The sequence below is a fragment of the Cynocephalus volans genome, chromosome 16, assembly GCF_027409185.1.
Source record: "Cynocephalus volans isolate mCynVol1 chromosome 16, mCynVol1.pri, whole genome shotgun sequence".
Taxonomy (NCBI): domain Eukaryota; kingdom Metazoa; phylum Chordata; class Mammalia; order Dermoptera; family Cynocephalidae; genus Cynocephalus; species Cynocephalus volans.
This window is the reverse complement of record NC_084475.1, coordinates 1,149,882-1,164,234: the sequence shown is the minus strand read 5'-3', so window position 1 is coordinate 1,164,234 and position 14,353 is coordinate 1,149,882. Positions and strand designations below refer to the sequence as shown.

At 50.2% G+C, this 14,353-nt stretch overlaps 1 protein-coding gene across 1 annotated transcript in view; it reads right to left on the bottom strand.

Moving 5' to 3' along the window:
- Positions 1 to 3,349: 3,349 nt before the first annotated feature.
- DBF4B (DBF4B-CDC7 kinase regulatory subunit) overlaps positions 3,350 to 14,353 on the bottom strand; it is a 32,058-nt gene continuing 21,054 nt past the window's right edge. Inside the window, 7 exon segments of the mRNA XM_063081259.1 lie at positions 3,350 to 3,926; positions 4,747 to 4,871; positions 5,069 to 5,177; positions 8,192 to 8,308; positions 10,542 to 10,587; positions 12,316 to 12,352; positions 14,158 to 14,231. Coding sequence (XP_062937329.1) covers positions 3,350 to 3,926; positions 4,747 to 4,871; positions 5,069 to 5,177; positions 8,192 to 8,308; positions 10,542 to 10,587; positions 12,316 to 12,352; positions 14,158 to 14,231 — 1,085 coding nt within the window.

Genomic DNA, 14,353 nt, shown 5'->3' with positions numbered 1-14,353 from the left:
AGGTCATTCAGGAAGGAGACGGAAGAGGACTTGAGACTGATTGGATTTGGCTCAGGGAGAGGCTGAGAGAGGCAGCAGTCAGATGCTGGGAGGAACATGACAAAGTGGGAAAGGGGAGCCAATGTGTTCTTAGGTGAGCTGTGTTGCAGTGATAGCAGGATGGAGAAGGATATGAGATTCTTTGGACATCCCGGTATTTTACTACGGGAAGGACCTTTGAAATTACCTCATCCAAGCTCCACACTTAAAGATGAGGAAACTGAAGCCCACAGTAGTAAAGGGACTTGCCCAAAGTCACAGTGAGTTAAGGGTGTGGCTAGATCCTGCCTTCTACCCTGAGAGATGAGAATTCTGAAGGCAGTGAGGGGTGGAGGAGCTACCAAGTCAGGTCCTACCTGCAGAAAAGTGACCGACCAGAGAGAAGTGAGAACAAGGTCCGGGTCTGAGTCTGGGAGACACAGTCAGGCTGGAGGGATCTTCAGGAGTGTGGGAGATGATTCAGGGCAGACACCTAAGGCCTGCGCTGAATGAATGGACGAGAGGGGGAGGCGAGGGAGAGGGAGGAGAACGCACCAACGTAGGGCTCCTGGGACAGAGGGAGCCAGGTTTTAAGGAGGTGGGAAAGGAGAAAAGGTACCTGACTTTGGTAACTAGCAGGCTACCCAATGACCTCAGAGTAGACGATCCCAGTAGAATGCTTCAGGCAGAGCCACTGAGAAAGTTTGGAAGGGGAAGCAGGAGAAGACACAGAGGCAGTGGGTGGAGACTGCAGGAAGCAGCCAGAGAACAGAAGGAGGGAGCCTTCCTCAAGCTGCTCGATCAATTTAAATATTTTCCAGGATGGAGGAGCATCAAGTTTCTGGACAAGGAGAAGGAGAGGTGGTGAGGCTGAGAGAAGGAAATCGACAAGGGTGGCTGGGTGGGCTGGAGGGCACATGGATGGCGCGACTTAGGGAGGAGAAACAGAGTAAGACGATGATGAAGGGGGACTGTTGGCGAGATGAGATGGTGCCCACTGAGTCTGAGTCAAGGTCATCTGCTGAGAGGGAGGTGCATGTGGAAAAAGACTTGAGGAGTACAAGGAGGTCTGACCAGTCCTCAGGTCAAGGAGCCACTGAGGGGCCTCACTGACATCAAGCAGCACCCATCTGTCCTGGGTCAGGTCTCAGGTGTTCTGGGTTCCCCTCTAACCTAAATCTATGCCTGGAAGCCGGAATGGAGAAATGGCTCAAGAGTGCTGTTACCTTGGGGTTTGGCCTGGCAGAACTGTCCAAGGTCACAGTCATTGAGATAGGAGGGAAAGGCCATGAAGCCAGACATGAGGTAGGGAGAATGGGTCCCAGGCAGACAGTGATGGGACATCAGAAACTGGTGTGATGGCTTTGAGTGAGCAGCATGCGAAAGGCATCAGAAAAATCTGAGAAAGGGGCAAGAGTGAGGGGGAAATGGTCCTCATTCAGAGGGACAGCGCAATGGAGAAGGCAGTGGGAACGAGGCGTTCCCACACATCACAGAAGGGACGCATCCAGCAGAGCCCAGGAGCAAGCCACTGCCTGGGCCCTGGGAAGGGAAGAGAGCCCCTGGAAGGAACGCCCACTGCGGCAGAGGTGTCTTCTTGGCAGACGGTGATGAGCATGGCCTCTGCAGGAGACCACTCAGGAGCAGCAGAGCCAAGTGAGTGACCAGACAAGACTGGGACGAGAAGGCTGGGGAGGGACAGATGGTGCCCAGCCCTCGGGCTAGGCTGGCAGGAGGGTGATGGCACTCATACGTCCTTGATAGGCAGGAGGTCCCATCCAGCTAGCCAGTTATTCTGTTGGTATATGTGGGGTCCTCACCTCCGTCTTGGGTCACTGGAGGGCAGATGAAGGACGGACACATTGCACTCCAGCCCCATCTCTTAGCTATTTGTTATTAACAAATTTATTTACATTTCCTGAACCAAGATTAATTGTGAAATTTAACAGGAATGGCATAAAAAGGCCAAGCATGACCTCTCAGGAGGGCTGTCCACACAGTTGCTCTGTTTCTACACTAACAACTCAGGTCCTCACCCACAGCTAGGTCCCCCTTTGCTCCTCTGAAAGGAGCCAGAGAATAGCACCAGGCTTCTGGTAGCTTCAACATTTAAAGAGACAAACACACAGAGGCAGAGAAGGGTGAGAAGAACCACAGTACAAATAGTAATAAAAGAAAAAGTGGCCAAAGAAGAATCGATAGCAAGCCCATTTCTGTCTCCAGATTAATGGCTCGGCTGCAAGAAACGGGGAGGAAGGAGGTCTTTGGGGAAGGAGAACGGGAAGGAGGGAGGGAGGGAAGAGGATGAGGCGGAAGTCGGCAGGTGAGACACTGGCCCCGGAGCACAACTCCGGGTGGGCAGCTCGAGCTGAAGAGGCAGAGAAGAGCTGAGAGGGGTCCCCAGAGGGGACTCTGGCCACATCCTGGGCTCAGGGGAAAGGTCAGTGCTGGGCCCCAACTAAGTGCCTGGGGGAGGGAGCTTGGTAAGTGCTGCAGCCGGCCCCTCCTCTGCTTCATATGTTCCTGAAGATCTGTGTGCAGGAGCGTGGGGGGCTGGGGGAAGGGACACGAACAGGCATTTCAGAGAGCAGGAGAGACCACATGCTTGTGGGAAAGGAGACTGGGGTGGGGGTGGGGAACACCAACAACTAACCGTTGCTCTGCAAAGAGGCAAGTGCCCGTGGAGGGCCAGGAAGCCGGGCCAGGCCTCCTCCTGCTCCCACTTCTTTGTGGTCCCGCTATGCCAACCTCGCCTCCTGGTGTGGGCAGCTGGCCATGGCTGGGCAAGCCCATTGCTGCCTGGTCAAGAACATGTTTGGAGGTAGGGGTGGGAGAGGGCAGCCCCCAGCCCAGGCTCTTCTGGTTCTGCCCAAAGACCTGGTGGCGGGATGACTGGCTCTGTGGCTCCACAGAGCTTAGCATGACAGTCGCTGACTTGGACCTCAAAGGCCAGGCTGAGGGCTCTGCTCCTCCTTGTGTCCTGGTCAGCCCTGGCTGGGTGTGCAGCACCAAGAAGAGGTATAACTTGTTATCTTTGGTCCTTCAGTCGGAGCTGTCTGGCACTGTGAAGAGCCTAGTACGCTGGGGACTCACAGGAGAAGCTCTCTGCTAGCACTGGGCTGGGGCTGGGAGACAGGGAGGCAGGGCACTTGGAGGGGTTGGGGGGCCCAGGACCATTGGGAGCAGCTGGCTCCCCCACTGGCTGGTGGAGGGTGGGGAAGAAAGGTGGATTGACTCTCTGCAGGGCCTCCTGGGGGCTGCATGCCAGAAGCTGAATGTAAGTGGGCTGACAGCTGCCGGAACTCTGCTGGTCTGTCTGTGGGCTGCCGGGTCAAGGGATCTGGGAGAGAGAGGCAGCTCTGTGGGTGGTACAAGGGCAGGAGGGAGGCTGGGGGCCTGGACTTACGGCCTGGAAGAGGAAGGGAGAGAAGATGCCTGCCATTGGTTGTCCTGATGCTGCAGGGGATGGGGACTCTTGGTACAAAAAATGAGGCCTGTGGCCCCCTGGCCTCTTTTCAGCATTGTCACTGGGAAACTGAACCTTCCGCTTGTGGCCAACAAGTGCCAGGTCTGGGCCAGAGGAGAAGTCCATACAACCAGAGCTGGTCAGAAGGCACTGGCGAGCAGGGCTCCTGGACAGAGGTGTCCCTGGGAGGTCCACAAACATGTCAACTGACTCCCCCAGCTCCTGGCAGCTTGCTCCTGGTGCAGGTACCTTGCCAGCTCCCACAGGTTCAGCTGGTGCCTTCATGCTGTCCACTGTCGCAGCCTGCTCTGGGGTGCCTGCAGCCTGGCAGTTGTCTTCTTTTTTCATCCTGGAAGATGCTGCCCTGGACTGGGAGGGCAGGCTGGGGGACAGAGTTTCAGCACACGGAGGGTCACATTCAGAAGCTGGGGAACCTGACTGCCTGTGGGGACAGGAACACTCAGTGAGCTGCAGGGCTCAAGTCCAGAGCAGGCAGCAAGTTGGGATCCTTCCAGGCGGGGCCTGAGGGCAGGGAGAGGGGCACCTGTGGTGCTGCCCTTTCTGGGTTCTACTGTGCTGGACAGAGAGCTGCCCATTCTGGTGTCCTGTGAAAAGCCTCCTCTTTGGGTCTGACTGTGCAGTAGCAGCCAGCACTATCTGAGCCTTTCTTGGCTCTGCAGCTTGTGGTTGGGGCTGGCCAGAGGAACAGGTTAGAGGCTCTTCCACTTAACGACTTCACAGTGGATGCTGTGCCCTTTGGCAGCTGAAGAGCCTGGCTGTCCACGCTGAGCCCAGAGGTGGAGATTTGGGGTGAAAGATGAAGCCACAGCCCCAGGTAGGTCTGTCCTTGGTGGGCAGCAGGAGGGAGCTGTGCTCAGAGGGCCCTGGAATTCCTTTCTGTGGGTGACTTCTAGAGAGGGAGAAAGACCTTGCTCTCTTCATCTGGAAAGGACCCAGGAACTACCCCTGATTAGCTGGCCAGAACTGCTCACTCCCTACCACGTCAATGCCCATGTGGTATGAAGGCAGCCACACTCTGGTCTGGGCCTAGTCCCGATCAGCTGAAGCCACAAGTAGAGGTCTTTTTGTTTTGGTCACCCCCAAAACAAAAAGGACAGAGGATAGTGGGAAAGAAAGGTGAGGACAGAGAAAAACCTCACAGCCTGGACCCTGATGCTGTCAACTTGACGTTTCCTTCCACCTAGAGAAGGCAATGGGAGAAGAGTGAGAAGGCGGTTGTACCTGCCAGCTGTGGTGCTCACCTGGGGAGGCTGGCCTGGAAGGCGATATCTGTAAAGCTGTGGCTGAGCTGGGCGATGATCCGATCTACTTCTGCATATGGATGGGCTTTTAGGGCAAAGCTCCAGTGCTGGGCACTCTGAAGATGCTGCCCAGGGGTGAGAGGAGGCACAGGGCATTAGACAAAGCCAAGGTGGGACACAAGCAGACCTCCCAGCCTGGCCTCTGGCACCAGAGGACATGGCCACGCCAGGATGGAGACTGGATAGGAAAAGCTCCTCCTCAGCAGGCCAGGCTCTTTCAGAGCAACCTGGGGAGTAGCTGCTGAGTGGGGAAGGGGCTCACCACATGGAGCTCCTCAAAGGCCTCTTGGCAGCACTCACAGTACCCTTTCTTCCTCCTGGGCACGGTGCAGGTGGCTGATTGCAGGCTTGGCACTTGATCCTTGGGCTCTCTAGGGTGGGTACAGGGTGGGGGAAAATGGTCACTGCTGGTATCCTCAGAGGAGGAGCTACTGCTCAGGACCTGCAGCCTAGGCCGGGGTGGGGAAGGACCAATGGGCCAGGCAAGCACAGAGAGGCAGGCCTGCCCTGCACTTGGTACCAACAGTGGCAGGAGAGGAGACAAGGAAGATGAGGCCTCCCTGTACACAGCCCGTCCTCTCTCTGTCCTTTCCTCACCCACAAATCTCAAACCACAGGTAAGGACAGGGTGCTGATGGCAGCAGCAAGAATCCTTCGTAGGAATTCCAACTTTGCTCATACCAAAACCCACATTCATATGACCTGAAAAATGAAAGGGAAAAGGCCTCCACAGCAGTAAGGGTCACAATGCCCTTGACCTCCTCCACCTTTAATGTCCCCTCCCCTTTAGTTCGGTCTGTCTTCTCCCTCATGCTGACCTGTCCTTCACAGCTTCCACCTTTCACCATGGACTTTCAAATCTCTTTCTCAAATCTGACTTGTCATGTGGATTTTGGTTCCATATTTTCTGTTTGTGGAATTTTTTTTTTTGGCAGGTGGCTGGTAATAGAAATAGAACCCTGGACCTTGGTGTTATCAACACCACGCTCTAACCGAGAGCTAACTGGCCAGCCTTTGGACCCAAATTCCTAATGGCCTGTAGGGCACTATTTATCTGTCCTAGCAAACCCAGCAAGTCCAAAACATTCCCCTTTAAAGACTTTCTAAGTATGACATAAAACCCAGAGAACATACAGAAAAGCTGATAAATTCAACTACATACAATTTTTTTAAATGTGGCAAAAATCATAAGCAAGGTTAAAAAATAAACCACAAGCCTGAGTTTTTTGTTTTTGATATTTACAATAACAAAGGGCTCATTTTCCTAATATATAAAGGGCTTCTTACAAATCACTAATAAAGTGATCAATAACCCAATAGAAAAATGAAAATGGGCAAAGGCTATGAAGAAGGTCAATGCGAAGAGCAAATGATACAGCATATGAAAAACATACTTAATGTCATTCATAATAAGAAAAAATAAAAATTATACTGAGATACAGTTTTCAAACTATCAGACTGGCAGAGGTCAACAAGTCTAACAGCACACAGTATTAAGGAAGGTGGTGGGGAACTAGGCTCTCTCATACAGTGAGGGTGACAGTGCAAACTGCTATCACCTCCATGAAAGGCAATTTGGCCCCACTTATCAAATTATAAATGCAGGTACTCTTTGTCCCAATATTTCTACCTTTAGGAATTTATTCCACAAATATACTTGAACAATCACAAATTTACTGTGAACATGGTTGTTCACTGCAGCTAATCTAAGCATCCATCAATAAGAAACTGGTTAAATAAAATATTAAATAAAATACAGTAAATAAATTCCATACAACAGAATACTCTGCAGCCATAAAAAGGAGTAAGAATGCTCTTTAGTATTAATAGGAAATTAGGATATATTAGGTAGAAAAAGCAAGACCCAGCACAGCAAATATTATATCATTCTTTAATAACATAAAGAGGAAGAAGAGGAAACAAAGGAAGGGGCTGGTTGGTTACCTCAGTTGGTTAGAGAGCAGTGTTATAACACCAAGGTGAAGCGGTGTTAGAACACCAAGGCTGGATCCCTATATCGGCCGTCCACCCCCAAAAAAACCCCCCAAAAACAAAACAAGAAACAAGAAAAAACAAAGGATACATATATACTTGTATATACATAAAATATCTCTGGAGACAGACCTAAGAACTAGAGGCTGAGTGTGGAATATATACTTTCCACTTTACAGCCTTTTCTAAAAAGATGACCGGTAAGGGGATCTTAACCCTTGACTTGGTGTTGTCAGCACCACGCTCTCCCAAGTGAGCCACAGGCCGGCCCCCTTTATAACTCTTGAATTTTGAACCAAAATATAATAATCATTATTTTAAAAATTAAAAAATTAAACATTTCCTCCTATACATACTTTCTACACCCCCCCGCCATGTCCCACCTAGGCCAACCCCCTGCCCAGGCTCCTCACATGCAGGCACCAAAGCTTCACTGCTTCTTCATTTTCCCTTTACAGCTTCTCAGCTCTTCTGCTATCTCAAAGTCATCCCACGCCTAGAACCCCTTCCAGTACCAAGTCTGGGCCACCTCCTGACTAGCTCTCTCTGGCATCTCTTGTATCTTCCGGGAAAGGTGTGAAAGGCACTTAGGACTTAACCCTCAGCCCCTTCTCTCCTGTACTCCATCTACTGCCACATTCCCTTTCTTCCCTCCCAGTTGCACTATTTCTTGACCTGCGGCCTCTATCTGCTGATGGGACCCACAGGCCTTCCTTGGCCCTAGCAACTCCGAGAGCCTGCCCTGTTCTTCTCTCCTGGTCCATGAACTAACCCTGTAGCCCAGAAATTAGAAATGGTCTAAGAAGGCATCTAGTCCATCACTTGAGCTGAATTCCTTCTCTACTCTGGTCAGTGAAGGTTCAAATTCTCAAACATCTGCAGAGTAGGAGTAGGAAAATTAACAAGTCTGTAAGCCACCAAAGTCACATAATGCAGCGAGTTGTCCCCTTGCCCCTTAGTTATTTCTGATGTTTAACCCAACAGGTCTCAAACTTTGATGTGTGTTGAAATCACCTGGTGAGCTCATAAGAATACAGCTTGTGGGGCTTACATCATCACAGATTCTGATTCCATAGGTGCGGGCTGGAGCTCAGGAACCTGCTTTTTTAATGGGCTCCTAGGGTACTCTGATGATGGTGGTCTTTAAACCTGAGCTTGAGAAACCAACCTATTGCCTTCTGGACACTTATGTCAAATTCTTCAGTTGGGATGAACAACAACCAAATAAAATGGAGGAATACTCCTAGTGCCTCTGTTCTGGGCTAAGTTCCCAGAATAGACTTCACCTAAGGAGCAAACACATGGCCATTTCCAAATCTGACCAGCAGGCCCCTGAAGGGGAGGACTTTGGCCTGTAACCAGACCTTGGTACTCAGGGTCCAGACAGACTCACCTGGTATGGTGTGAGCTGCCTGGAGTCATCTGGGCCTCAAAGGGACTTGCATTTTTGGATCTCAGAAAAGAAATTTTGGGAAAAGATTTAAACTGATAGTGGAAAGGACGAAACTTCCTGAAACACAAAAAACTTCCACTTTGACCACAGTGGGGAAGGGAAAGACTGAGGAAGGGGGACTAGCCCAACTCCTTAGAATTCCAATCCTGATAAAGTGGACTCTCACCTCCACATCTCTTAAGTTCTAAAGTAAAACTCTCATCAGCTTTTCTACTTGAATTAATACGTATATTAGACTCTCCCTGTCTATTTTTCAAATAAATTTACATCCACTGCCTCATTTGACTCCTATAACCACCCTCTGGGTTGAGTGGAGTAAGTGGTATTACCCTATTTTACAGGAGAGGAAAGGAAGCCCAAAAGGTTCTGTGACTTGCCCAAGAGCTCATGACTAATAAGTGGCCACATCCTGACTCCTGATATAGTTCTTCCCATCTTTCCATTTTGTTTCTCGACTCTACAACAACCTTCGAGGACTCTAGCCTGGCAGAATCTAAATAGAATGCTTAAACCAGAACAGGGATTTTCCTGCTCCATGAAGGGAAGAGTTTTTGCTTTGGGCTGGTGCTCTGAGTGGAGAGGACAGGCACAGTGAAGGTTCTGGATAGTCAGACCCACACCGAGTGGTTCTGGCGGTTTGCCTCCAGTTGTGAACATTCAAAAGACTTCCAGAGCCAGAACTGATTTGCGTATACTCAGCAAACCCTGCTGACTGATGCAACTGCTCGGCATGCTGTGTTTGGCTGCAACAGCCCCTGCTCTGGGGGAGACAGTGCAAGCCACAGGTTCCTGGGCAGGGCAGGGTGAAAACTCTGTGGCCTCAGGAGTGAATTAACAAATGAGCCTTTTTAGACCCTTAAGAAGGGGGTACCCTTCAAACCCTGGCACCCCTTTCTTCCTCCTCAATGATGTTTTGTTTCCACTTAGGAGGCCTGAAACTTGAGGTTGGTCAGGGCTTTGAAGAGCTTCAAAAGAGCACATAAAAAACCCCACAAGAAACAGCTCTGCTTGGACCTCATCTCTGATCTATGATGCCAGAAGTACACAAGCTATGGAGCCCCCTCTGATAACAGTGACATTACCTGTGACTGCCATGTGCAGTGCAGATACTGAGGCACTGACACTGTCTCTCAGCTGCTGCACACGAGTCATGATTACCTGTGTAACTAGTTGTGAAGGGGACTGAAGGACAGGTACTCTACCCCATTGGAACTGGAAGGGAGCACCTCGGTCCCATCCCTACATTCTTTCCACTCACCTCTGGGCCACCAGAGCCAACTCTCCTGTCTGCAGGCACTGAGTAGGGAAGAGAGGCCTATCTGGAGGATGGGGAGCCATGCCAGGCTCCTAGGACTAGGTCTTCAGCTGCCCTGCCTAAGGCTCAAGGACACACAAAATTCTGGTCCCAGTCTCTGCTGGGTACATGTAGCATTAGTTCCTTTTAAAAAATTTTTTATTTTGAAATAATTATAGATTCACATGGACTTTTAATCTAGTACTTATTGAAGATTCAATGATAACCAAGGTGGTTGCTAATAGCTCATCAGGTTAACATCATCATTGTGACCTTCCTATTCTAGGTAAGAAGGGGCCATAATGGTGGACAGAGAAGGCAGAATGGGAGGGCACCAGGCAGGGCAGTCAGGACAGCTGGATTTCAGCTTTGGGTTGCAATCGATTATCAAGGTGGTTGCCCACAAGTCACTTCCTTTCTCTGACCTCAGTTTTCCCCGCTAGGAAGAGGATCGACTCTCCTCATGCTTTTTTCACCCAGGGCTGTCATGTACCAGAAAAGGGTTTTCCAAAGCAAAACAAAAAGGCTTCACCAAGTATGAGCTAGTCTGACCAGGGAGTCCCCAACAGCACTCCCAGCATGCTCTCCTCAGCCAAGATGATGTCTTGGGCTGTCCTAGCACTGTGACTGGGGCAGCAATGACTCGACGTTAAGTGTCAGCACACACTGGGGGAGAAGCGAGCAGCAATAATGAGCCTGGATGGACATCGCGAGCTCATAAAAGCAGAGTATTAAGTGGAGGTCATTCACACACAGGATCATGAACCTCTGACTCATCTCCAAGAGGAGTATCAACTGTATAATGCCACCCTCAGAGGCCCTCCTGGTCTGCCTGAGACTTCTCCATGACAGTAGGACAAAGCAGCTTCTGGGGAAGTCGCAGATGCAGGATTGCGGGGCTCCACATCTCCATGTCAGCGGGAGGTCTTTGAGTACCTCTTCCTCCTCTGTGCAGGCCTGGTGCGGGCAAGTGGAGAGGGAGGAGGTCCCACTCACCTGCTCTCATCTTCAACTTTGAGGAATGGGACCTTCAGCCTGGCCACTAAAAGGGGAAGAACATATCAGCTGTCAGTCTGCCCCAGTGCAGAACCTGTACTACACACGGAGGAAATGCTCAGAGAGGTGAGGCTCTGCCAAAGCTGGAAAACATGCCACCCCAAGCTGTGCCTTTCCATTTCGCAGGGGTGAGGCACCCCTCCAATCTCCTCCAGACTCTACCCTTGGAAGAAAGAGGTGCACTACTCAGGGGCAGAGGTTGCAGGGTAACTGAAGCCCTAGACATGTCCTCCCAGCAGGACACAGGACTTCCTGAGTGGGTTCTGCAGGCTGTCAACCAACTAATGATGCCACAACCATTAGAAACCTGGCTGATGGGAGAGCCCCAGCCTCTGCTGGTTTCTGCTAAAAGCAGGGTTGGGAGGGTAGGTCCCACAAAATCCTAGGTCCTTTCTAGACCTTTGCTCCGGGTGCCTCAGGTCCTGAGGGGGCTGAGAACACTCCCCAGGCAGAATTCTCCATGAGGACCCTGGGTTTTTTTCACAGGGAGCAGGGAGGAAGAGGGATAAAGAGTGTTTAGCAATCTTAGTAGCAAGATGTTAGAAAGATATCACAGATAAAATCCGGTTCCTTAAACAACAGGGCAAAGTGGTGCTGAGAAGACAAATTTGGAGTTAATTAATCAAGAGATTCACCCCCTACTAGCTAGTTCTTTGCATAGTTCACAAAATCTCTTAGGCATTAAGAACCACTTCTATCTTCTCTTGGTGACCAGGAGTCCTGTCAGGGGTAGTCAAGGCAGTCTGGGAGCCTGGGCAGACCTAACAGCCACAAATTCCCCAAAGAGGCTGGCACCTCACAGCTCCCAACCCTGCCCAAGGCTACTGCTAAAGCCCAAGCAAAAAGCAGCCTTTTCAGGGCCGGCCCGTGGCTCACTCGGGAGAGTGCGGTGCTGATAACACCAAGGCCACGGGTTTGGATCCTATATAGGGATGGCCGGTTGGCTCACTAGCTGAGCGTGGTGTTGTGTTGACAACACCAAGCCAAGGGTTGAGATCCCCTTACCGGTCATCTTTAAAAAAAAAAAAAAAAAAAACAGCCTTTTCTCCTTGAGCAGCAGCTCCCATTAATTACTTTTTTGGGACAATTTCTTGTCTTTCTAATTAACTGAGACAGTGATTAAAATCAATTCCTCCACAGACTTCCTTGAATTTTGATCATGAGAGGTGCCAAGTGACTTTTCTTAGCTCCTACTTGTGCACAAATAAATGCCACTTAAACAGCATCTTTGGGAGAAACATCCAGGGGGAGAAACTCTCCTGCTGCCCAAGCAAAGCCAGGAGGTAGAGTCTATCAATCTGCCAGTTTGTCAGTTTCAGGGAGTCGGGCATTTCTGAAAACACTAGGCAGCTGTCAAACTGCCCACCCCAAACCTACTGAATCAGAAGGAATAGGATGCTGAACTTCAATCGATACTCAGGAATAGCCAGAGGATGCAGGAGCCAAAGTGCCTGCATGGAGTCCTGGCTGTAAAGGAGAAGCCCCAGCCCAGAAGCTTTGGACTTGCTTTTGGATGCACCTCTATTGCCCCAGAAATCCAAGGCCCGGGACCTGGAAACACAACCAAACCTAGAAACAAACAAGAGGGGGCAACACAAACTGGACTTGCTTCCTGCCACAGGAAAGTGAGCAGATGCTGCCACAGAGGGAGTCATTGGGAACTGTTTAGGGAGGGAGGGATTGCAATTAGATGAGGAAAAGCTACCACACTGACCTTTCCATGTTCTTGACTCCACGGCTGGACATGTTCCCTAAATGGAAAGGGAAAATAGGTTAAGGATGTGAGGGAACCACGGGGGTCGAGGAACTGGGCCTGGTAAGCCGAGTCGCTGTGAGACTGTCCCACTTTGCTTCCTCCTGTTGGGAGGCCTGCAGAACCAGACTCTCAGGCCCTCAGCTAGAGCAGACCTGAGCACAAGGGCTCCCTCCACCTCCCCAGGGACATAACGAATGGTGAGCCCTCTGCATGTGAATCTTGATGGCAGCTGACTCTTCGTGGAGGGAAGGCAGGATGGGGCAAACAGCAAGAGCTTTGGAGTCACCTGGGCCGGGGTGGACACCGGAGCTGTGCTACATGTAATGTGAGGAGCATCCACCTATCTTACAGGATTTGGCATGGATTAAATTAAAGCATGTAAAAGATCTGACACAGAGTCACTAAATGGCAGCTGTTATTTGCTAGCCACTGCTGCTATTCCAGGTCACCTTACAGGACAAGAGTGAAGATAATGGCCATTTATTTGCTTTCCTATACCCTATCTTGTACACCCTGAATCTGTGGGTCAAAAACAACATTTAAGCCAAAGTCAAACAAAGCTGACATTTAAAACTAAATGGAATAGGGCTGGCCAGTCAGCTTAGTTGGTTAGAGCACGGTGCGGATAACACCAAGGTTCAATCCCTGCACCAGCCAGCCACCAACAAAAAAAGAAACCAAAAATAACCCCTAAATGGAATAAAATAAAAAATCGGCTAATGAGCCAGGGGGCCAGGATGAGAGATCTATTGGATCCATGACTGCCTGCCCCTCTGGGCCCAGGGAGGTTCCACACTCTCCTCCAGGCCACACCTCAAGGACAATCACAACACAAAGAAGCCTCCCATATTCTCTCCCACATCAGCAGACTACACCCAAAACTTACTCCAACAGACTCCCAAATATCTACAAAATAGACCACTGAAGTTAAAACAAAGTAAAAATGCTGCATATTTGCATAAAAGGGGGGATTTTTGACATATTTGCTTGTATGTGTATACAGTCATAGAAGGATACCTGATAATCCATTCACATTGTTTATGTCAGGGAGGGAGGTCAGTAGCTGGGGAACAGAAGCTGGACGCGGGACAGACTTTTCAATTTTGAATTCTGAACAACACAATATCTATTTAGCAGCAGCAAAACCCAAAAACTCCCTGAGCAGAGGGTGTGGAGAGAGGGGTGTCAGAGGCTAAGTGCTCCATCCATCTTGGATGTGGTTTGTTAGTACTGTTAGTCCTACTCCTGAATGCCAGACCCTGGGCGTATCTGCAGGGTTTAATCCTTCCTCAGATTTAGGCTTGGGTGAAGACACTGTGGCTTTAAATCAGCCTGCGCTCTCTTGATGTGGTACATAACAGTTCTAACCCCAGCAAAGAAAGGAAAAACCAGATAAACATTTGGAAGACAGCAGGTATCTCAAACAATGCTGCCCCCACCCCCACCCCTGCCCCCAATCTGCAGGCTCATTCCCTGGCCAAGAGCTGTCCCTAGAATGGCAGCCTGGCCAGCAGGCCATGAGCACTTATGAATTTATCTAGGCCAGGACTATCTACAGGCAGTCCATGGGCCAGGCCAAAGTGAATGCCTGAGTAGGGTGAGTGTACCATGAGAGGTGTGCAGGTATCATAGGGACAAGAGAAACAAGCTGTGGGGACTAGGAATGAGATAACTGAGAGCACTCTTACTTTCTTAAGAATAGCCAGAAAGACATTGATGGGGTAGGTCATGGCTTTACCAAAGTTGTCACAGACTGCACTGGAACTCATTGGTGCCCTTCAGTTTGGCAGGATGAACTACCTCTGGCTTCTTTGGCTCTTGTTTCTTCACACATAAAGAACCAAGAGACAGCTGCTGCACATGCATCATCATTTCTGTGGAGAAGACAGAGGGCTGTGGCCAAAGGCTTCCACTCCTTTTTTATCCAGCACAGCCCCTTCCTGTGCTGCAGTACTACACTTATCACCTGGCCTAGCCCAAGGGACCATAACAGCCT